This window comes from Gymnogyps californianus, chromosome 12 (genome assembly GCF_018139145.2).
Source record: "Gymnogyps californianus isolate 813 chromosome 12, ASM1813914v2, whole genome shotgun sequence".
NCBI classification, from domain to species: Eukaryota; Metazoa; Chordata; class Aves; order Accipitriformes; family Cathartidae; genus Gymnogyps; species Gymnogyps californianus.
This window is the reverse complement of record NC_059482.1, coordinates 22,438,751-22,462,950: the sequence shown is the minus strand read 5'-3', so window position 1 is coordinate 22,462,950 and position 24,200 is coordinate 22,438,751. Positions and strand designations below refer to the sequence as shown.

The following is a 24,200-nucleotide window of genomic DNA, read 5'->3' as shown; positions in this document are numbered from 1 at the left end:
TTTATTAGACAAATCAATCAAACCCTGAAAAAACAGTGTCAGGTAAACATTACTAAAGGTTTTTCCAGCAATGCAGAAACCTTTGAAACTGAGAAATTCAGGAAGTTTCATGTTCCTCTTGTTGCATTAGTGAATTGTCTCCCTCTTGTGACATGAGCTGGGGCTGTCAGAACAGCCCCAAAATCTTGCATTAACTAACTCAGCAATTATTTTAAAGTAGGAACTTCTAAAATCTTCCCTGTGCAACTGTTTCCCACACAATTTTGTACGAAGGTGTCAAACTGCCTTCTCTTTGCTGTCTAAAAAGAGAACAAGGTTTAAAACCCATCCAGCTTATTAAAAACAAACAAGTGTTTTATGTACAGTACAGGAATTTCCAAACTTGAAGGAACATGGTCTGTATGGTGAGGGTAACTCAGGTGGGCATGAGCTTTAACAGCCAAGATGACAGCACTGCACTGTCAGGGGCCAGGCAGCTTCGGGGAGAAAACCACAGTTACCTAAGTCACTGCTCCATCTTCTTCCTCAGGCTCAATGTGACAGCACTGCTCTCACACCTGGGGGAGCCCGATTCGTAGCACTTCATAAACCAGGAGAAAACAGGAGCTTGGCAGCAAGTAACTACGGTTTCCAAAAAAGCTAATTTTCATTTCCTCCAAAACACGGAGAGGGCATCACAGCCGCACAGCGAGCGCTGATGTTACTCATCAATAGGGCACGGTTGTCCTCCAGGTACACTTGTGCTACTGCAGACAACATGCGTTTAAGGTTCAGAATTATAACCAAGCCATCCTGCTCAAACCCTGTTGGTCTCAGATGCCACCGCCATCCAAAGCTCCTCACACAAGCCACGACAGTGGGACTGAAGTACCCAGAGGGGGGCTGAGTCAGAGGCGAAGCAAGCAGCCAGTCCCCGTCACCCCAAAACCCAGGGCACGGCCTGGCCACCAGGACAAGGAACACTGGAGTGAGTTAGTTTCAACTTTGCCACTCGCACCCTGACCCAACGGGGAGAGAGAGAGACTTGCCGCTGGGAGAGCAGCTACGCTGGGTAAGTAAGTGGCTTAAATTAGAGCCAGGAATGTTGGTGACTTGTGCCTCCCGGCCTCCGCCAGACAGCTCCCTCTTCCTCACTCCTAGTGACGTCTCTGCTGGCTGCTCTGGACTCCCTGCTCTGCTTCAGCCTTCCCATCGGCATCTGGGAAGTCTCTACCTGAGGATCTTCCCCCTCTCCCGGGGAAGACGCTCAGGATTGACACGGTTTAGCTGGCAGTTGGTTAGTGCAGGAATCGCACAGGGAGACTGGAGGAGCTGACAGATGGTTAAGACAGAGATAAGCTGAGCACTGAGGCACTGGAAGAACCATCTGAAGAAACAATTCACTGTAACAATGAAATTGCTTTTATTAAAACAGAAGTGTTAAGCCAAGAAAATAAATTATTGCTATGATAGACATATTTAGAACATAAGGAAGGACATTAAATCTTGAGCTCCAGGTCAATATAACCCTGAAACGGAAAGTTAACACTACTTCTCTTAAATACCTCGGTTTCTCTTCATGCCCTTCCAAAAACTTTATAAAATGTGCAGCTTACAGAACAAATAGTAACAGAGTCACTCGTAACAAAAATCTGTACAGCTCATAGCTTTAAAAATAATACTTCTTTTGTTTTTTTCCAAACTATGTTACTTATTACTCATAAATATAGGGCTAACAAGTTTTGAATGCCCAAGGTCCCATCCAACACCAAAGCTATTACGTGTAGTTGACAGAAACCTCCTCAGGACTTCCCCCCCAGCCAGAGGTCAGGTTTTGGGCTGTTTGAAAGAGCCTGATTATGTGTGTAAAGAAAAAAAAAAAAAAAAAAATATATATATATATAGATATCTTCATGGGTGAAGACTGTGTCCTTCTGCTGGTCAGAGGCCTGGGGTCTTCCGTGAGTTTGAAATGGCAATCAAACCTGGAACACAGCACCGTGCAATGGGTTAGACTGGGTGCACTCCCGTGACGTGGCAGGATCCCACACGTCCCTCTGTCCTGGCCAGCAGTGATTTTGCAAAATGCTTGAAAACCACCGTTTGTCAGAGCCACATTTCGGCAGGGAAAGAACATTTTACCGGCAGAGCGTCGCAGCAGAAACGCGGCTGTTCCCCCACGCGGAGGGCTGCCTCTGCGCCTCGCCCAAAGGCTACGTGCTGCTGTCCCAGCAGCAGCGAGCCAGCAAACCCCGCTGCTTCTGTGGCCGCTTCAAAAGTTTTATCTGTGACACGCCCCCTCCCCAGAAGGGGCTCTGGATCTTAAATTTTAACCCTGGCTGGTTCTGCTTAGCTGGTTACGAACTCCTGTACCTGCAGATCACAAGCCGTGAGCCTGCGTCCTTGTAACAGCCCCACAGTGCCAAACCTACGAGCCATCTACCACCCTGCGCCTCGACCATTCAAGCCTTAGTCCTGCCTCTCTCACGTTCGTGCGCCTCTGCTCTCTGTGAAAAGGGAGGCTCAGTCCTAAGGACAGAGAGGAAAAGCTGAGCCAGGAGCAGGCTAGTCTGGGCCGGGACATGACTTTCCAAGGGCTGCCAGCCACACGTGGGAAGCCCTGCTTGGCTGCGAGTCTTGCCAGGGCTCACCCCTCCTCAGATCAACAGCGATTTCCTCGCAGACAAGGCATCTTCCAGAAATCAGTAAGTACAGGAGCAACATCTAGCAGCTCCCTCGGGACAGCCTGACCATAACCTAGCAGGTTCCTCTGCCTGGTGATGTGCAGTTTCCTTTGGAGGTTCAAAGGAAACTGTGGGATAAATCCGGCTCGGGGAGAATATCGTGGATTCCCCCAGGCAGTTCAGAGGGACTAACAAAGAGCAGGATTTCGGCAAACAGCCACAAGAAACAGATTAGTGGTTAGACAGCTAGGCAGCACTCAGAGGAAAGCAGCTCATCTGAACGCTGATGACTAGGTGGTGCTCAAGCCTCTACTACCTGAAAGTGATTTTGCTTGTTTTGCTTCTGCTTCTTCAAACCAGGGAGGCATCAGACCGGCTGTTTAAGGCGACGGCTCTATGGGAGCCCGGTCTTCTCTAACCTGAGCCTCAGAGACCGGTCAGGAATGCGTGTGGAAAACTTCTCATTGAGAAGCAGAGGGTGAGGTTCTCCTGACTCAGAGCTACCGGCAAACCTGACCAGCGCTCAGAACTGCTGGAAAATCCCCTTCAGGGGCTACTTACAACAACTCCACTTCCTTAGGCGGTATACGTGTGCAGAGGGGCTCACACTATTGTCGAGGGACTTATGGTGACCTGGCCTGCTTTCTGCAGAGGAGAGAAGCCAGCATTAGTACAGGGTTAGAGGACAACAGCATCAGGACACAATCTAGTGGGAAGGGAAGCAGCTGAGCACTCTCAGGAACTTAAGAGGAGACACGCTGACATCTCAGAGTGACAGGCTCCCGCTCCTCCATCTCACTGCTCCCCAAAAAGCCCAAGCCTCCCAGGAAAGGAGCTTAGCAGCATCTGCAGCAGAGCTCCATCCATCCCGGGAGGTTACATATGTACCCCAGGCCATGACAGCATTATAGCTCCCGTGTGTGCAGCATCCCCTCCTGGTGTAGCCTCCAGCACTGCAGGTCCTTCCCAGTGCGTCTCCTCAGCGATCTTGGCCACCACAGGGGAGGCTCTCACAACAGAGGGGCTTTCGCCTGCCCCAGCGGCGGCGAGTCTCTGCAAGAGGAAACATCACTTCCCCACAGCGACTCCCAGCCCGAAAGCAGCATCTTCAGTCCCCCCATGAGAGGCAGCGGCTGGAACCGGGGAGGCAGTTGCAGGAACAGGCAAAGTGAAGAGAGTATTTTGGCCGCTCGCACTTACTGCAGAAATGTACTGGCTGTTTGTGAACCTGGGTTTCTCCTCCATCGCGGAGCTGTGTTGTGAGCCTAGGGGCATGTAGGGGGGTGAGCCCATGTCTTCACAGAAGCTTTCTTGTGGGATGCTGGAGACACAGCCACTGTCGGAGCCGCTGGAGCCGCTGCCTGACATGCAGTGCGATGACTCTGAGCTCTCTGTTGCTGGGGGAAGAGAGGAAGGTCACTCTGATGACCGTGAATTTGGCCTACGTGACCTGTGCCACATACACTTGATAATGTATCTGTTTGCAGAGGCACTGGCCACACAAGCCCACAGATAAGCCACACTCCTGTCTGGGCCTCTTTAAAGCCACAGGCAACAAAATAACCGAAGGAAGCATAGCAAATGATGCTGGAGATTGGTATAGACTGGCCAGGGAAGTTCACACAGGGGAAGCCAAGGGGTCACTGGACCAGGCTGGTGAGAGCGAGGGACAGAGCGCCTCGTACCAGAGGGGCAGGCAGAGACACGAGCACTGGTCTCCAAGGCCACAGCAGCCCCACTATGCGGCACCAAGCCTGCCACAGGGATGGCTGCAGATCAGCGGGCACTTTACTAATCCCTGCATCTGAGCTAACTCCCCCCACGAAAGCTGAGACCGAGCTGGCACGGAACGGCAGGGCCCTCCTTGCCCCGGTCTGGGTATGAGACAGGGACTGCCGTGACCCCAGTGAGCCTGCTCTGACTGCAGAGTGCGGAGCAAGGTGTGGGGACGAGCCCACACATTCCGGGGCGCATTGTGGAGCAGCGGGCTTGTTACGTACTCAGTGACGGCTGGCTGCTCGTCTCGTGCTCCAGCTCGTCTTCCTCGATGCAGGTGCCGATGTCAAAGGGGCAGGTGGGGGCCAGGACGCCTGGTAGCAGAGCCTGGTCCAGGTACATGTGGAGGTTGAGGGGCCCCAGCAGGGAGGAGGAGGAGGAAGGGCTGTATGCAGCGGGGGTGCTGCCAGCGGAGAGCTGCGCCTGTGTTCTCTTGTACGGGTTGGAATGGTCAAACAGAGACACCGCGATTGATGCTCTGGTCCTGGCGCCTGCCAGAAAACATACCGAAAAAAGCCCTGAGCACCAGTCCTGCCCAGCTCACGTGGAGCAAGGGGGCAGGCACGGCTGGCACTTACCTCTGCCTTTCATGATGTAATCGATAGCACGGTCATTGATAGCTGCCTCGCTGGGTTTGATATCCAGGAACGGCTTGTTGCCCACACCCATGGAGACCATCTCCTGCATACGGATTTCTGGAGAGGAAGACGACCCACAGCCACATCATGAGGTTGACCCAAACTGTCCCCACAGGCACTATGCAGCCCCAGGCCAGAGGACTCCTGGGCCAGGCTGCTCCTGAACTACTGAGATTAGATCTGTTCTCCCCTTGCTCCCCAGTCCTGAGGAGTCTCCACAGACAAGCAATCATGCCCTGCTCTGGCCAAGTAGCTCAGTGACATGCCACCTACGAAAGTCCTGCCAAGCGGGAAGGCTGGGGTGGAGAGCAGGGACTCAGCCAGACAGTTGCCACTCCAGCAGTGGCCTAGACCGTGGGGAGAACAGGGAGCCTTTCAGGAGCACAACCCATGCTCACAGGGCAGGGAACTCTGTGCTAGTACCTCCCGTTTCTCTCATGGAGTCCAGGCGGGTGTCTACAGTCGCACAGAGCTTGGACTGGTCAAGTTCCCTGGGGATGAGGGGCAGGGGAAGCGACATGCCCAGCCAAGCCCAGCACATGCTCCTGAGCCTGCATGCTGGCACACAGCTGCTCGCCGCACAGAGCTGCCTGGTAACAGGCTCCAAACCTACTCAGGAGAGCACGAGCTGAACAGGGCTCCCGCACCTTTTGCGGCACAGATGCCCCGGGAAGGAATCACACCTTTATTGCGGGCTGCCTGCTGCCACAGGATCTTGGCAATGTCACTGGTCCAGGCCTGCTTAGTCTCAGCTGAGCTGGCCTGGAGGATGTAGGTGTCACTAGACTTCCGCCTTCGGAACCAGATCTCAAAGCGCAGGCCACTGTCTCCAGAGTTCTCTGTCAGACCGATGTCTGCAGTCTGCCAGAAAAATGAAGAGCAAAAGCATCAACTGGGGCTCCACCAGGAGCAGAAAGGGTAAACTCTGCCTGCACCCTGTGCCAGAGCTACCCCCAGCTCGGCAGACCCAACGGGAAGGAGCCTGAAGGTCCGGACAGGAGCAGGTACGATCCGGACACAGCTGAGCAGAGGCAGCCCAGGCAATTCCCAGTGCTTCATCCAGAGTCAGCACCACCTCCCTGCCACACACACACTGCCTTTGCCTCACACTCCCTGTCCCTCAGAAGACCTTGGCCCCACATCTCATAGCATGGAGGGGGCCAAGGCATTAATGTGTGAAGTATTCTGTTCTGGCTTCACTGCATGGCTTGGAGAAGGCTTAGCAGTGGTGGGAGCAGCTCTTCTGCTGAAGGTACTCCTGCTCCTCATTTCAGAGCCATGTGTCCGTGGGGAAACCAGCCACGGACACTTCCCGCACAAGAGGGAGCTGCAGGGCTGCCGTTACCTTGAAGGAGCGTTTGTAGATGTACACATCAAAGCCACCCTCGATCCTCTTGGGCTTGCTGAACAGGATCAGGTCCTCAAAGAGGAAGACGTGTCGCTGGCACTTCTTACGGCCCAGCCAGATGGTGAACTCGTCCTGCCGCACCAGCTGCCCCTGCTCCTTCAGGTTCACCTGGACACAGGGAACATCCTGGTTAGACCCCAGCAGGATCAGGTCTGGGGAGCTCCAGGCCTGGACTTGGAGAGCAGGGTCCCATATGGCTGTAGCCCAGGTGGTAAAGAAGTGGCAGCTACCTGTCATCTTAGGAGGGCTCTCGAAGAGGTAGGGCTGCGTGGCATTGCTAGAGGCCACATCAGGCTGAAACAACTGGCTCAGAGGTTAGGGGAGAGCTGCACCTTTCTCCTAGGCATAACCCACAGATGACCCTCTCCTGTCACCCTGCGCAGATCTGTGACAAACCTCTGGGGTGGCAACTGGAGGCAGCAGCCAGAGCTTTCTCTTGGGGGAAAAGAAGAGAGCTGAAGAGGAAAGGAGTCCCATCAAACTGCCAGGAGCACATCTGGGTCAGAAAGCCAGTCCCTCAGTTCTTCCTGCCCCAGATCCATCTTCCTCCACCCTGAGCCCTGTGGTTTCTCCTCCTCCAGTGCCGCACTTTGCGTGCCCCTCCTTCAAGTCCCACCTAGCTCATTTTGGCTTACCCCTGGCATCAGCGTCAGTTTGAATTCCTTCTTGCAAACTGCCTGACCCTCTTATCACCAGCTCAAAAGAGATGGAAGGGCCCAAGGCAGCCTGCAGGACACCATCTGCAAGGGCTGCCAGGCTGCCTCACATCACCAGTAAGTACCTGGGAGCATGTTTATGACAAGCAGCTCACCCAGCCCAAGTAACAGCATCCAGGCTGTCTGTCCCAGTGGATCAAGGAGACCTTGCTCTGTGCCTCAGTGGTCCCACTACGCTGTCCTGGCAGACAGCACCCTGATCACTGTGGGAATTTGAAGGGAGGCTCACCATATGATCCAAAAGACCCCAAGTTTAGAGAAGGGCAAGAAGTGTGGCTCTGCCCACCCCGGGCAGAGGAGGACACTGGAACGTACGTCACAGTCACGGATGGCATCCATGGCCAGCAGGTCATTTCCGTGCCGGAGCTGAAACTTCACCATCTCCTCAGCTGCACGGAGGTAGCCCAGCTCCTGCTCTTGTGCCTCACTGCACTCCTTGATCAGGTCCTTCAGGAGCAGGGCGTATTTGCTCATCCGCTGGATGGGTTTCAGCAGGTAGGAGGCCAGGTCCATCTTATCCCCGAGCTGCACCTGCTTGAACTGAGAAACACAGCAGAGTGAAGGCAGCAGCTTCCCGAGGAGCGCCCTGTGCCCCTAGGCAGGCACTGGCACCCACAGCTTTCCCGACTGGGGTACTCTATTCGCTCTGCAGGGAAACACAAGGCCATAGGACCAATGCTGCTGTGTGCTGGGCTCCTTTCCAAAGCACTCACCGCATCTCTGCCCCTGTCCCCCCATGTATACTTATGCAGAGAGCTGTGCCAGGAAAGCAGAGGTAGTGCTGACCATGCCTCAAGTGGGAAAGTTGGGCTTGTTTAAACAGATCAGTGACCCAAACACCAAGAGTAATCGTGATGCAGGCAGTAGAATTTACCTTGAAGAAGGTATTCCCATGGCTGGCCAGCAGCGAGTCAGACTTCGGCTTGTTCTTGCTATACAATGCGTACATCCCAAACTGGTCTTTCTGCAAAAGAGATCCCCGCGTGAGACCAATGCACACCCAGGACACAGTGACAGCCATGCCCCCGCGTTGGTTACTCTAGTACTTCTGCCTCTCCTAGGCTGCACCAGAGCCTCCTATGATATCAGGAATGACTTTGCTTCCAGTTCATTAAGAGCCAGGGAATGTTCTTGTCTTCCTACTCCTACGGTAGCTACAACTTTTTAATCCAGCGTCCTGTTACCCCTTGCCCCTTACATACCCCAACAGATACCATTCACCTGGTAGCAGCAAACATGCATGGGGCAGCTGAGCTTAAGACCGGTGCCCCGTGCTTCTCCCCAGCAGCCTTTTTCAACAAGAGCAGCAGGCCTGTACCTCTCCGCTCACTGAAGTCATTCCACACTGACACCACAGACGGAAGACAGGGCAAGGGATGCCCCTGCAGAAGCAGGTGGGCTTTAAGGAGCAGACATTTTGCTTCCCTGGCAGTGTCTCTTGGTAGCAAAAAGCAACAGGAAAGGCAAAGAACATCTGCTGCTGCCTGGGCTCAGCCTCGCAGAGCCATCCCAGTCCAACCTAGCATTTGAGCTGGCAGGGGACAAACCAACCCAGCACAGGGTGGTACTCCTGTTCCTAAAGCGCCAGAGCCCACTAACACACAGGTGAGCAGCCAAACATATAGGTACTGCTGGGCATAGAAGCCAAGCACATGTCCGGAGGAGCTCGAACCCAGGGGGAAGGTGCTGATGCCTTACGTGTCGGAGGAAGCAGTGGCTGACCCGCAGCGGGTGGTTGCAGCAGCTCTCGAGCTCTCGCAGGAAGTACTGGCTGTGGAAGTCGTAGAGTTTCTCCAGGTTCCCAAAAATGACGCTGCGCTTCCCACGCAGGTCCTGGGGGAGGTCGAGGCGCTCCATCTCAGGGAAGTAGCTATCGATGATGTAGCAAAGCGACCTCACGTATTCCCGCTCCGTGGTTACCATCTCATCAATGATGTGCCGCAGCTTGCTGCAATAGGAAACACTCAGCCTTGAAGGGACCCAGACGGCAGCAGGGCTGCAGCAGTCAGAGTGCCTGCAAAGCACTGGACTATCCCTAGAGAAGCTCCCCTTGAGACCCAACATGGAGATGAGATGATCCCTTAGCACCATTCAAGCTCAGATTCACAACTGTCCATGATAGCTCTGACCCTGAGCACTGACAAAGCTCATGGCTGATCCAAGGAACTCTGTCGGCTTTTCTCCTCAGGAAGGGCGAGCCCCAGGTTGGCTGTGCCCCTGACCCAACCTCAGTAGGACACACACCCCTGGGCCCACCCAGCCCCTGCTCTGGACACAACAGGGCTGCTCTGCAAACGGCTGCACTCCTGAAACAACAGGGACGGGAGAAGTCATGATAACTCCTGTGAGGAGGAGTCAGCCTGATGACTCGATGCCGTGGGAGGCAATGTTAACCCTGGGAGAACACAAGCTCTGGACCCAGGTGCTGTTGGGCTTGTCCCAGTAAAAATCAGAGTGGGAAACAAACCTCGTATCACTTCATCAGCAAACAGCAGTTCCTAGCACGGGTTGCTCTGCACGTCTGTGAAAGGATTGCTCTTAAGTACTTGAGGTTTCCACTGCAAGGCAGTGCAGCACCAAACATAACTACTCCAATGTGTGCCTGCCTTCCCTGCCTCTCAGCTTTCCCCCAAGCCAACTCCTGGCTGTTCAGAAGACAGAACAGCAGGACTGCCCATGGACAGGAGCGCTGCTGCATCACTCCCTTGAGAAGCAAAGCAGTTAGCCTCCTATCTGTTGGTGTTCATCCCCTCCCATGAGCTTTCCTGACACACGCAAGGATATGAGAGGCCCCTTCCAGAAGACTTCACTGTCCCCAGCCATCCCATCCAGAGTAGAAGCAGTGGAGGAGCTCTGTGGTCCCCTCGAATCCAGCACTCATTTCTCATCTCGACCACCAATTTTTTTTTTTTTTTTTTTTTTTTTTTTTTCCAGTGAGAGCAGCTGAAAGACCTGCCTGGTGACCCCCTGTCAAGAACAGCTGACATCCCTGGGCTCTCCATAGCCTAGGCACGTTGCAGTATGACAACAAAATTACGTCGAGATCCTCAAGGACAGAGAAGGAAAAGAAGAGAACAAAAGCCAGCTGTTGGTCACCCAAACAGAAATCTCAGCCCCAAAGGGCAAACACAAACACTCTCTTACCTGTGAAGTAGCTATCACAGGGTAGTGGAAGTGCCTCCCTACCAGTCTGGGTACAGCACCCCCCAAAAGTGTGCAGGATGATGCACTATGCTTCTGCTCTCCCACTGCACCTGTACCACTGGTTTGCCAGGTCCCCAAATACTGTTTCTGCAAACCCTCGTCCTCCGATACCAGCAATGTTCACAGACTCCCTCTCCTACCTGGGAACTGCTCCTTCCCCTCTTACAGAGGAACCATGCTGTGGGGGAAGAGCAACAGATCCCATTTCCCTGCCTCCCCCCAAAGGCAGGTGCCAGGCTATGTGGGGACATCCCTGCGGGCCCGCTCAGCGCCACACACATACATGCAGTGAAGCTGGAGCTACACCTCCATCTATCTGTCCTGCACCCATCGCCAAAGTAACTGTCACTGCAGAGCTCGTCACATCTTTGCTGACTGCCTTTTCACTGCCCTGAGGACCGGAGCATCGAGTGTCACAGCCACTTACCTGCCCCAGCTCTTGGCTTCCGACACGGAGAGGCAGCCCCTCTGTCCCTCCAGCAGGCAGTCTGCAGCCCAGCTGTGAGCGGCTTGCTGCCGCAGCATGAAAGTCCTGTCCACCAGCTCAGTGCTGCTCACCTCCAGCCCCTTAATAAAGACGCCGGTGTTGCCGTATCTGGCCGGCTCGCTCAGCGTCCTCTGGCAGCCTGACCATAGGCTCTCACCGCAAGGCAGGTCAAAGCTTTGGGCCTTCCGGAGCATCCTCCTGGGAGGCAGCTTCCCAGAGGCTGGAGTGGATGTGCAGGATGGCTTCACCTCCAGGGTTTCTAATATGCTCTCCAGGTTTGGCTTTTCTTCAGGCAGCTTTGGAGACTTGGAGGCCCCGCTGGCAAAAGAAACTCTGCTCGAGTGAGGACCAGGGCTGAGAGCAGCTTGGCACGCAAATTCTTCCCCAGCAGTGACATCGCCAGGGCAGCTCAGGGAAGGTGAGGGAGCTTTCTCCTTAGTCCACCCCGGAGAGCAGTTGGGCCTGTTGAAGCAGTGGGACGCGGTGTAAGTCCTGTCCCAGTGGGACCCGGAGGTGGCCCCCTCGGAGTGCCTCCGGTGGGACAGACTGCCAGCCTCACTGCCAGCCCGGGGCTGCTCCCCCGCAGCTGGTTTGCGGTCTGACAGCAGAGACCTCCTTGTCCTCAAGGCTGCTTCGAGTTTCTTTTCAAAAACCAGCTTGGTCTCCTGGCATTTAGACCATGCAAATTTCCACTGCTTGAGTCCCTTGTCACTCTTCAGCTCACAGGCCAGCTCCTTCATCTCCTGGAACCGGGCATCGCTGATGTCCGGGTGCTGCCCCTTGTAACTCTCCAGGCACTTGATCACACCTGCACAGTGTTCGGCGGAGCTGCAGTCCTCCATGCTGATGCAGGCAAGGTGTCGCATCCCTTCCAAGGCCCACTCGTACGCCTGCAGAGAGCGAGAACAAAAGGCAGCAGCCAGTCAGAGGGACTCGGGGAAGAATAACCCTAATTCGGTGCCTGAAGACAAGAGAAAGGATCAGTGTGTGGCCACCACAGTTCCTCGAGTGTGAGAGGAGGGGGGGCTGCTATTGTCAATGGGGCTTAACAATTCAGCAAAACAAACGGCTCCTTATGCAGAGGGCCTTCAGCTGTACTGGCTGCTCTGCCACAGCTCCACCTCCCCACCAGGTCCCTGTGATGCTGGGCACCCACGCTGATGGGCACGTTTGTCCCCTCTGGGCAGGGGAGCCCAGGGGAAGCTGCTGCCAAGACTGCAGGGATTCGCACCTCAGCATGGCCCTGCTCGGTATAAAACCTGGAACTCGCCCTCCTCCTTTGCCCAGCCATTCTCACCACTACCACGCAGGACGAGGTCGAGGGGGCATCAGTAAGCTGCAGGGAATGGGATTGCTGCTCCCCATAACGTTTCCCCAGCACGCAGAGGCCCGGAGCTCAATCAGAGCTGGGCTCTGTAGATCACCCTGAGTGCTCTGACCCATCCTTGCAGGAAGCAGGAATCTGAGACGGTGCAAGCCCAGTTGCAGCTTGTGCATCTTCCGTGCCTGCTGGCACCCGCATGGTGTGCTGTGCCCTGCCTACCTGCCTGGCTCTGCTTGCTAGTGCACTACGTGCTTGTGCTGGTTAGTCGAATACCGAGCTCAGCAGTTTATTTCTAATGCTCCAGGAATGCTGGAAGCAGTTTCATGGGGCTTAACTCTAGCAGTGGTGCATACGCTGGCCTTGCTAAAACAGCTCTGCTGTATCAGTCGAACGAGAGGAGCGGGACAAAACGTGGTCCAATGTGGCAGACACAAGGTAAGAGTGCTTCACCACCACGGCAGGAAAGGGGCTAATGAAGCACCATGCACTAAGACCTGTCTGTCACCGATAAAAATGAGAGCAAAGGCAAACAGCTGAATTCGGCTCATAAGCCACTACTTTCTCTATAAAGCAGGGATGATGACAAGGTTTAACTATAGAGTGAATAAGATGTGGCCAGGGAACTTTACTGCTCATCCGTGAAAACACAGAATTATTTGTTAAAATCAGATGCACAAGGCAGGGAAAATGTCCAGGACAGGCCTGCCTGGCACCTTCCACCAACTGCCCAAGACCAGTAGGATGTGCGGAAACACCACAGGCTGCCCTTGAAGTGAGCCAGACCATCTCTAGCACTTGACCTGTCAGGCCCTGCGTACCTGCTATGTTTCTGCAGAAAAGCACCACTCGTGCTTAGTGCCAGGAATGAAGCGACCAGCCTTAAGACCATTTTCCACCTGCTGAACAGCCTTACTGTGACAGCCTTCACTCAGAGGGCTTAAAGCACTTATTTTTATGCAGAATAGAGTCTTAGACACCAAGAAAATCCACCCAAGCTTTATGCAGACATGGAGCAGGCACTGCATCCCGTTACGGACGTGGTGGTCAAACAGATCAGGTGCCAGGCTCACTCTCTGTTGGTGACAGAGGTAGGCAGGGCAGGACGTGCTTCATTCATGTGGTGCCCAGCCCCTGGATGGGGGCGGCTATGAGAGCCAAGCGCTGCTGTTTGTACAAGAGCTGAATGCCAGCACGAGGGGTAGCCTGCAGACTGAGCAGAGTCACTCCAGGGACAGATTCCACAGGAGCTCCCACAGCCATCCACATTGCTCTTTTGAGCTGCAGCTGCACGGCGTGCGTGCAGCCAAGCCCCATTACTCATGCGGAGCAAGGAGCTGCTTCAGAAACACCAGCAGCTGCTCGTGGAAAACGCTTCTCAAACAGCCCCACGCAACCGCAGCACAGGACAATCAAAAGAGCAGCAGTCCCCTCTCCTCCCATCACCCTGCCTAGAGCAGCAACAGGCCCCTGACCTGCCTCTCTCTTGATCCAGGCTTTATGCTCTAGACTTGCCCACTGCTGGGGGCCAGGAGGGGCATGCAGAGGCAGAGGACATGCCAGACCCCGGTGAGAATCTGCATTTATCCATGATGCAGAGGGTCTTTTATTCACTGGAGGCAGAAGCACATCAAGGCAAGGCGAAACGCTGAATGCAGCAGAGCCCAGCAGATCTGCACAGCAGCGACAGATGGCCTATTTTGCTGTGGGTTTTTTTTTGAGCTGCTCCCTCCAGCTGTACGCAAACCAACCCCAGCCCCTTCCAGCTCTGCCCTGAGCAAGGGCTGGCCGTCAGTGTGGGCTAAGGGCACGTCTCACCTCTCTGGCTGTGGAGGTCAATGGGTGATCCTGACCGAAGGCTGCATGCTGGCTCCCTTTCACTCACTGATGGGAAAAGCTGAGCGCAAAAGGCACATGGAGCTCTGAAAGAGGATGCTGAGAGCAATGTGCAGGAGAGGCACAGCCAGCAGGCCAGCCTGGCCTTTACAGCAGCCAGTCAGGAAGGCAGCCACCCTGTGAAGGCCTTCTCCAAGGCTGGGGACCTCACTTCGATGCACAGATGGGGGGGAGAGAGAGAGAAGAGAGGCTGCTTTTATTTCTAGGAAACTCTGCAGATCTGCATGGGGCCACAGCAAGGAGGAATCAGGGCTGCAAACCACACAGGGAGGCAGCCCCGCCACCTCTCATCTTCATATGGTATCTGTCTCTTCTTGGTAAGGACTCCAAGGGCTGCGCAGAAACAATTCTAAATCTCAGTGGCATTTCTTCCACCCCCAGTGCCTGTCGCAGGCCAGTGAATAGCTCAGCTTTGTTCCCTGCACAATGGGAGCAGCCCTTCACACCCTGCAGCTTGCTTGCTAACATGCTAAGTGGCCACCAAGGCTTTCTCCAGTCACATCATCCGCTTCAACTGCCTCTTTTAGCACATGAAATGGCAGCCCTCTCCAAGGAACAAGTGTTCCCCAGCACCCAGGAGGGAACACTCATCCAGGCAGGGGTATTGCCATCATCTGTGTCCTGGTAACATTACAAACCATGCTGAGCCAAGCCAGGATACGGCCCTCCAGCCGTAGGGCTTTCGGGGAGCAGGCAGCCCTACAGCTTCTCTGCAAAGCTGCAAGAGCTGCTCATATATAAGAGGAGGCACTTGTGTGCAGGGAAGCTGAATCTTCCCAACCATGTCTGGAACCAGGCAGGAAGGAGCCTGTACCTCAGCTTTTGATCTTTACAGACAAGTCGTTACTGAAACTCTCAATTACAGGATTAAAGACAAATGTGCTTCCTGCATACACAGGGCTGACCTATCCAGCAGCTGCGTGAGGAGTCAGCAACAGGTTGGTCCTGCCAGGCTGCCTAGGGGAGGCAGGGGCTCTCGGGGACCTGCCGTGCTGTAAGGAAGAGCCAGGGACTTCAGTGGAGCACGGTGCAACCCTCAAGCCCATCACCCTGTGTTGGTCCCTGCTCATTTCACCATGGGCAAGGCTTGCAGTGCATTGAGGACAGGAGCTCCTGGAGTCTGTTGTCTTTGGCACCACTGAAGTGCCATCTGCAAATACAGGCCAAGAGAAGCTGCCCGGCCCTGGCTCAGGGCACACGGCCAGCACTGCACAGAAAGCCTTCCAGGGGTCCCAGATCCTCACCTGAGCCACCACTCAGATATTACACCTCCCTAACCCAAACCTATCACAAACCCACCAGATTCCTCTCATACTCAAGGTCCAGTGATCTCTAAGACACCCTCTGGGTAGCCAAGACTAGAGACAGACACCGTGCATCTGCAGATATATGCCAGAAGGGGCAATTTCAAGGGGGCTTGCCTTTGTTCGAACCTTCTCTTTCATCTCTTCCTGTGGGGAGACGATTATTATAACTGTATTTTTCTTGTCGCATAGGGAACTGGGTGTCTGAATAGGCAGAGGTAGGTGGAGTAGGCAGATCACAAACTCTCCAACTTTCTGCAAAAGAAGAATGCACCTAGATGGGTGACTAGCTCTGCTGCGAGAAGGTTTCCTTCTGAATCCAAAGTGACTACACGGAGGAGCTGAGATAGGGGTGATGAAAAGCCAAGACTGATCCTGATGGGAGCAACAATACAGGCAGGGATGCAATACAGCTGTGGGGATGATGACCGAAGCACAGCAACAAGAAAGACCAAGTCCCCCATCCTTCTGCGGTGATGTCCCAGGACTGCAAGCCCCCCACTCCCTTGCCTTCTACAACACAGAGAGAGGGAAGCAGCACAACAGTTGGGAACATTGCCAAGCACAGCGAAAAAGAAACTAACATCATCAAACAAGCCCTGATCCAGCTTGCATGCAGTTCCTGTACACAGGCTATGCTCCACTCTGCTGTTAGTGAGACACAAATAATCACACGTCTTTGTGGCAAGAAACAACTGCACTACTCCCCATTTAACAAGACCTCCTCTCACCACCAAGTTCACTTTAAGTGCCCTTAACTTCAGCCGTGAGTTTGGAGAGCAAGACGAGGTTGACTTGCAGCAAAGGAGACAGAACTGGTGCAGCCAGAAGAGGTCAAAGCATCACAGGGACTGATCCAAACACTTCCCAACAGTTACACATGGTGCCACGTAGGCACTGACTCCTGCAGCTGCCCTGCTCTGCCAGCAGCCCAGGGCCTCGGCACTGAACCCTGCAGAGCCGAGACACTGGTTGCAGCACAAGAGTAAAGAGTGACGGGGCACTTACCAGAACACAAGTCCAAAGTAAATGCTGCTCTCTTGCATACGCCTGCTCCCAGGTGTGCTCCTCTCATTAGAGGGAATAAGCCCAAATGAGCATCTGTAAAGTCCAACACAGCTTTAGGCTGCTTTGAGAACTGACTCCTGCTCACAACACTGATGTGTCCCTTGTCACAAGCTGCTGCACGCACAGCATTAGCAGGGACCTGTGGCTGGAGACTGCCTTGTATGCTGACAGTTCAGAAGGACCACAATTAAAAAGCCATTTTAGATCAAAATATATTGAAAGCAAAATTATCCAGGCTAAAACCTTACTGTCACAAGAGCCGTCAGCTGGCAAACAGTGACAAGCCTGTTTCTCTGCTAACTCAGAGACCAAGTAGCTATAGCAGAAAGTGGTCGCCTCACCACTCACTTGGATCTGCTTTGGTCTTTCCTCAGCCTCCCACCCACCGATACTAATAGCACCCATGAAGGAAGGAGCAGGGAAAGAGCAAGACTTCAGGACCTGCAGATGTCCCCCTGGCAAGTCGATTAATCAGTTAAAAATAGACCTCATCCTACCTTCCCATCTGTACAGAGGGGGTCCATATCCTGGCTGCGCCCAGCTCTGTGCTGTACCTTACCATCCCCTATGGCTGGACTGAGGCAGGGCCACTGCTTCAGTGCACCATCTCAGCTCCGGCTATTCACAAGCAAATGCTGCTAGCCTAAATACCAGATTGAGGAGCCGTGGTAACCGGAGACAAGGCGGAGGGGGAAGGGGCCGTGCTTCACATGAGAACTACTGAAGTGTGCGGAGAACACCCCGACTGGGCGCAGGCCAGATCCCCTTTCTTTCACAGTGCAAAAAACAGGGAGAGAAAACATCCCAACCAACCCCAAATTCAAGCAAAATTCAAAGCAAGCTGCCATCCCACACACAAGAGCTTTGGAGAAAACAGTGACCCCTCCTAGACATTGCGATGCTTTTTCCACATCTCTAAAAGCCAAAGCCCCTGCTCACTTCTAGCAAGATTTGCGGCTCTATGAGCAGGCAGCTACACTTGGATGTACAAGAAACCATGTAATTTCAGAGCACAAGCATTTCAGCAAAGCCACCAAGTTAGAAGTAATCTCCTCTCTATGCAGAGGTTTGCTGTTACCCTCTTCCCCACCCTGTAGCATTCGACTTTTCCAAACTGCATTTGAAGCCCTGCCTGGGATTCATTAGCAGCAGAAACCAAACTAATCAAAACTCTGTCCTACATAGGATGTAGCTGGTAAAAGCTCAGCTTTAAACACCGAGGAAAGGACTCACTCTCTTGAAATAAAAAGCTAAACCATTTCTGAGTTGCTGTGTAGCTCGCAGTGCCTCCCCTCCTCTCTCCAAGGGAGGAGACACCACTAAAATCACCAGTTCGCCTAAAACTAGCTGCTAAGGAAAACAAACTTTAAATCCCGTATTTGCATTTCTGCCTGTTACCAAGTGCCAGATGCTGTACAAACATTGTGGGAGGGCAAAGGATGAGAGACAAGCGTAGACTACAAACTCCTTGGATTTAAGCATAAGAAAGGAGAACAAGTAGATACCCACAGCTGGGCAGGGAAGAAGAACAAGGGGTCAGGGAAGCAACACCCGTCAGAGTTGGTCTTGGCACACCACAGCCCAAGCACCTTCAAAGGGTGCTCGTTAGAGCAACGTGCTTGGAAATCCTTTTGCAGCAGCACTCTGGGTGAACACAAACAGAGCTCAAAAATCCCTTCGCTTCCCCTCTGGGCAGCCAGGCTTGACAAGTCCAGAAGAGTCTCATTACAGGAGAATATAATTGGATAAAATAGGATTGCACATGATTTCTGCTCTCTTGACGACAGCACGAGGACCCAAAGGGCAAATGTGGCTTGTTGTGCTGGAGCTGGCGTGCAGGACGCGTGCTTGCCCTTCTTTTCTCTAACTACTGCTGCAACTGCCAGGCAACACCTAGGGTAGCTCCATTAGGAAGAGGCTGACTCAACTGATGAATCACAACAAGCTACAATAATCCCTGCTTCAGTACAATTCAGAGCTTCCACAGAGCAGCCTGTGCCAGTTTCACTTTATATCTATATAGACACACACCTATGTATATATAAACACACATATGTATATATTTATATGTGTATGTATGTATAAAATGACTCCCTAGGAAGCTGGGCAGCAAGTGTCTGAGATTTGTCCTCCCCACAGCTTCCACTGCTCTGCAGCTACAGAAAACCTCCCAACAGCTGACAGTGTGCAGCTTTCCCTCAGTTTTTCCTTTTTGCTCCACAGTCCCTCATGACTTTGCATCCTTGGGTAGATTCTGCACTGATTCTTCTCCCCCTATTTTTCTATCCACCAAGGGGATCTTCTCAACATTTAAAAGCTCCTGAGTCCAGAGGACCAGGGCTGAGTCTGCTCCCAGTAAAATCAGAAACTTCAATGTTTGCCTTTGCAAGCCAGCCTCTTCACATTTGAGGCACTGACTGTTTTTTCAGCAGCTTTGTGCACCCATAGCAAAGCTTTTCTGTCAATGAAATTCTGCTCACAACCCCTTCTTACCAGAATAAGAGCAGATGTTGTTTCACAGCCTACACCAGTCACTACAGAGTCATGAAACTATCTGAAGATTGATCTGAAAGAAGTTACGCATGTTGAGTGTAACTCACCGATGGCTGAGAAAGCAGAAAGCACGAAGGAGTGAGCATGTGTATTTGTGGATGTACGACCACCGCCTAGAGGAGGAGGAGGAGGAAAAGGGCAGCACGTTTTCACGCTTTTTTAGTGAAGGGGAGAACTCCCGTCTTTGGAGAGAGCCAAGAGCCTCACGTTACCAGCCAGATTCAAGATCAAGCCACAGCGAGATGCGTGAGTCACAAGCTAGCAACTTGCACGACAGCAACAAATCACTCCGCTCAGAGACTAATGTCACCTCCAGAGGTTTTTTGCATGCTTTGCTTTTACATCTGTCCCGACAGCCACATCGTTATGCTGTACAAATACCCCACTGTAATAGTACACCGCAGGCCAGTGAGGACAGATTGGACTGTGGTAGGTGTCTCCCGTCTGCTCTGCACTGGTTCCCTTCTAATGAGGTCCTCCATGCCCAGCCGGGGATTGCAAAACCTCCAGTATGCCCTTGGGCCTGGATGGGGGAGCGTGGATGCTTTCTCTGTAGTCTTCAATTCACATCCTTTCCCCTATGACAAGCTGAGCTAAACTCCACTTAATTATTCAATGATGTGCTGAGATCTCTCTGCACCGCACTGCGGGTGTTTGCACCTTGGGAGATGTGGAGCTGAAACTGAACCCAGACACCCAGTGCATCTGTTGGGCCTCCCTTCTTCAGGGTAGCTGACAAAGCTAGAAATAGCTCCCCAGTTTAAGAGCACGCCAAGATGTACTCAGAGGATGCAAGCCCCCGTGGAGCAGCCAAAGGAGCCTGGTCAGAGGCAGCGGGTGCTTGGGAGAACCCTGTCCATATGTCCAGGGCTTTGATATGCAGATGGGAGCCATTGTGAGCTTCGGCCCCATCTGTACACTGAGGGGAGCTTCACGTCCAGATTGCTCGAACAGATCTATTTAACTCCTCTGACTAAAGGGGATTCCAGCCTCCAGGAGGATCCAAGCATCCAGATGGATGCCAGCACACAAACATTCAGAAAATCTGTCACCCTGCGCAGCTCCTGTCCCAAGATGAGAGTGAAAAAAGCACCCAGACCCACCATTTTGCACACATGCACAAGGCTGGGGCCAGTTGAGGAAAGATGTCTGCTAGCATCAGATCTTACAGCCCAAGGGCAATGCACTCCCCTTGCAGCTCAGCTGCAACGCGAGCTGGGAAATCCCTAAACCTGCTGGGAGGAAATGCTGCTTCCCTGCCATTACTGACTGGCTACCAGTGTCGTCATCCTGCAGGAGATTTGATCCCACCCGACTCAGAGAGGGGGAGCCCCAGACTTTCAGACAACTGTCAGTTTATGCTCATGGGCAGCCAAAGACACCCAGGAATATTTACACAGAGGTGCTCTGGCGATCAAGGATGAAGGGCAGAAGGTGCTTTCAGCACGTCAAGCATTGCTCCCCTGCATACACAGCAGTGGCAGAACACGTTGGCACTCCTGGGATCAGGGAAGGTAGTTGAGGGGTGAGCAGCTTACATCCCAAAAGATGCTACGCACTGGCTGGCTCCCCCAGCCTCTTCTTCCTGCTGTGCCCTCCAGCGAGGGGGAGGATTCGGCCAGCACAGTAGGAGGGAGAAGGACCCCAAACAGACAGATCAAGGCTTTGCCCCCCTGCACATGCCACAAACACATCACACAGACCTCATACTGCACTAAAGCAGAGCCTGAGGTGCTGGGACAGGTGCTCAAAAGCATCTCAACCCAAGAGCCCCTCACCTTCAACGGCAAATTGTGCTTGGATTTAGCACATGAAAAAACTAATTAATTCACTGCTGCCCTGTAACACTGAGGGACAACCTTATGCACCAGTCTCACACCCGTGTTGGGCAACCAGAAAGGAGCACCAAGTGCTGGTGCTAACCACCATTTAGCGTTCACCTACTGTCACAGAGCTTGTGGGAGCTAGGGGCACTGCTGTGATGCCAATTTGGCAATAAAGTCATTGATAAAACACAGCAGAAAACAGCCTGAGCACCAGTAGATCTAGCAGTGAATTACTGGAGAATTCATAAAACCAGAACAGTTTCCAAATCACTAATTTTGCAAGACAGAAAAATACGGGGGAGCTGTAGCAGATCAGATTTAAATGCTCAGGACTTCTTGTTTGTGCAAGAGGGCTATCTCAAACTCCACGGCAAAGCAGAAACTTTCTGATATACGAATACCCTTTGATGGGAAAGTAAACATTAGAGGCTTATTAACCTTGCAAGAAGATTTCTCCAGCAAAAACCTGGCGGGAAGGAGAAGGGAGAGATTTCACACATTAACCTTGCATGAACTCTGCCAGAGGATCGATTTCCCCACCTCGAGGCTCATTCCCCCAACTGCTTCAGGCTGCGCATGAAAAAGGACACCCCTGAAACGGGAGAGCAAATCAGACTAGATATCTGTCTAGGGGCACGACTTTACAAGCATAACTGAGGAAGGAGAGAGAGAAGAGAGAAAGAGAGATGAGACAGCTGCTGTCAGACAATGCTGGAGCCAGACAACACTGGCTTCCCCTAAAACAGTTTTACAGCATCAGGAAGGCGCAGTATATATTCCTCTCTTGTGCTACTCTATCTTCCTTCATCATCTTGAGAACTTGTACCAGTAACCAGATGAAAGCTGTTATTTGGGAATGTTGTGCAGTCCATCCCCAGAAAAGTAAAGCCAATCTCTGCACAGAGATAGAGAGAGAATAGTGCGTGTTAAGCCTCTCCCAGAGACTTTATTATAAGCCACAGCAGAAACCTCATTTGCTCAGAGGCGCTGGGGGCAAAGCCATGTTCTGACCTGTGTAGGACTGCTAGCAAGAGACAAGCATCGCGGCACAGTGACCTGCGTCTCTGTTCATAAGTACGCTACAGTAAGGACACATGAAATGCCTCTTTTTCCACTTTGGTGCTAAGTTCTACTCTCCACTTCTCCTCCAAGCACATTCCCAGAGCAGGGAATCGTAACACCCTTTCAGTAAAATTAACTCTCAAACTGTGCCAAACAGCCTGCGATGGGGGGGGGGGAAGGGAAAAAAAAAAAAAAAAAAAAAATCACGCTTTTAGGTCGCAGCCACCAGGATCCTTTCCAGCTTCCCACAGACCAGCATTCACAACCCTTCTTTCCTCAAAGGCTAAGCAAAAAGAAAACATCAGTAATTTTTTGCCTGAAGGGGACTTGATTTTTTCTTTTCCTCAAAACCATCATCTGCAACATTATATCTGGTATATCATCAGAAACGAAGCACAGCAGAAAACGAGGTATCAGCAGGTCGCTGTTCTGAATCTTTTGGGGAGAAGTGAAAGGTAATGACATCTGTGGAAGTCAGCTAATTTATCATGCTCTGGATTTCTGCTGTCACATCTAAGACCATATCCATCTCTCGAAGTTGGGAACACTGTACCACAAGGTCTCAGTCACTCATGGGACAGGAGCCCAGCAAACCTTGGAGCAGTCGAGGAGAGCAGCCCCCTCTTGTGCTGTTCACAACCTTTAACAGAAGTCTGGGCAGACTGAAAGGTACCACCTGCCCTGTGTGTACATTCAGCTAGTCTGGAGGCACACAATCCCAGCAACAACTTCTAGCAGCAGTTAAATTATGCCCACTAAAATGATCATGCAATAACCTCTAATAAAGAGAGAGAGAGACAGGCACTGCTGTATTACAGACAGCACAACCCTGGCATTCGGAGGGACCATGCAAAGATGCACACAGCCCACAGGGCTCTGTCTAAGCGCACAAAAGACGCACACAAAGCACTCTGATTCATGCTGGATGCATACAGACGCGCACAAGCAACCGAGTGAAAAGCCTTCTCTTACATTGTTTCCAAACAATCTCAATACAACTCACACGTCAGCCGGGGCGCCGCACACTTGGTACTTACAAGAGGGTTTGCTGTGTCTGTCTGCTGCCGGAGTCAGGACAAGGTGTATGTGACTCCGAGGGAAGGTGCATGGAGATGTGCAGAGAGGCTCTCCTGCCAGCGGGGCCTGGGTGGATGGGAAGAAGGGCCCCAGCCCCTCTTTGGGCCCCAGAGGCAGCAACACTTGTTCATGGGACGGAGCTCAAAAAGGCTGGCATTCCTACAGCAGGAAGGACAATGGGGAGGGATGAGGAGGCGCTGCCATAGTCAAATGCAGGCCAGCTGGCCCTCCCCCAGGACGGGCAGGCACCTCCTTCACTTGCCAAAGGCTTTGTTTTCTAAGCCACAAAGAACAAAGTGGCTGAGGAGGAGAGGGAGAGGAGGAGGAGAGCGGAGGAGAACCCGCAGTGGGGGCAGATCCACACGTGAGTGCAGGTAACCCACTCTGCGAGATGTCAACAGAGATGCAGAGGGGCTGGGCAACACTCGGCCTGCTCCGAGCAGAGCTCAGAAGCGGCAGCTCCTTGCACGCAGCAGAAAGAAGCCGGGGACGACTGGAGATCACTACTGAGGAACCAGAATCAGCACAGGCTGACGGCCAGGGGTCCTTTGAGAGAAGGGATCCAAGGGTGGCAGCCAGGGAATGCCACTGAAGGAATGGTTCATGGAGCAGAACCCCAAGAAATCCCAACAGGGGAAACGCTACCATTTCTCAACCAGCCTTATCCCACCAATCCTGAGCAGTGGGACTCTGAACAGCTTACCTCAGAAAGTGAATGTAAGGCAAGGGCCCAAGCTGCAAGAGGCTCCCAGGCCAAGGCAGAGCAATGCCCATACTTTCCCTGAGCACCAAGAGAGGCAGCATCTTGCACAACATCCTGACAAGCAGGAAAAAGCCCCTGGGGCTGCCTCAGGCCCTCCTGTAATGATACAGGCACTTGAGTCATGAGGCTCTGGGCACCACACCACCGCACGGCTGCAGGGTATGCAGGTGCTGAGCCCGTGTGATGGGACTCTGCCCTTTCTGGTTGGGTCAGTGCTTCCTTCCAGAGTGACTTTTGCCAGCAAGTATCACGCACCTTCACTACCGACCTTCTGCAGGACTGGTTGTCATCCCAGGGCTGGCAGACACCATACTGCGTGCTCCGGCTCATTAGACATGCCACTGCGAGTTAGGTAGCTGCAATCCTGACAGGGCACACAGCTCTCACACAGGCCATTTCAAGCCTGTAGTCCAGGCAGCTGGACACTTTGCTTATGGT

At 52.9% G+C, this 24,200-nt stretch overlaps 1 protein-coding gene across 1 annotated transcript in view; it reads right to left on the bottom strand.

Moving 5' to 3' along the window:
* Positions 1-1,869: 1,869 nt before the first annotated feature.
* Positions 1,870-24,200, bottom strand: part of PLEKHG4 (pleckstrin homology and RhoGEF domain containing G4) — a 96,670-nt gene continuing 74,339 nt past the window's right edge. The window contains exons 14-22 of the mRNA XM_050904281.1: positions 10,833-11,782; positions 8,900-9,149; positions 8,076-8,165; positions 7,517-7,741; positions 6,423-6,593; positions 5,761-5,938; positions 5,018-5,134; positions 4,664-4,930; positions 1,870-4,060 (exon numbers count right to left, since the gene is read on the bottom strand). Of these exons, the coding sequence (XP_050760238.1) occupies positions 3,732-4,060; positions 4,664-4,930; positions 5,018-5,134; positions 5,761-5,938; positions 6,423-6,593; positions 7,517-7,741; positions 8,076-8,165; positions 8,900-9,149; positions 10,833-11,782 (2,577 nt within the window). The 3' untranslated portion in view covers positions 1,870-3,731. The remainder of the gene's footprint in view (positions 4,061-4,663; positions 4,931-5,017; positions 5,135-5,760; positions 5,939-6,422; positions 6,594-7,516; positions 7,742-8,075; positions 8,166-8,899; positions 9,150-10,832; positions 11,783-24,200) is intronic.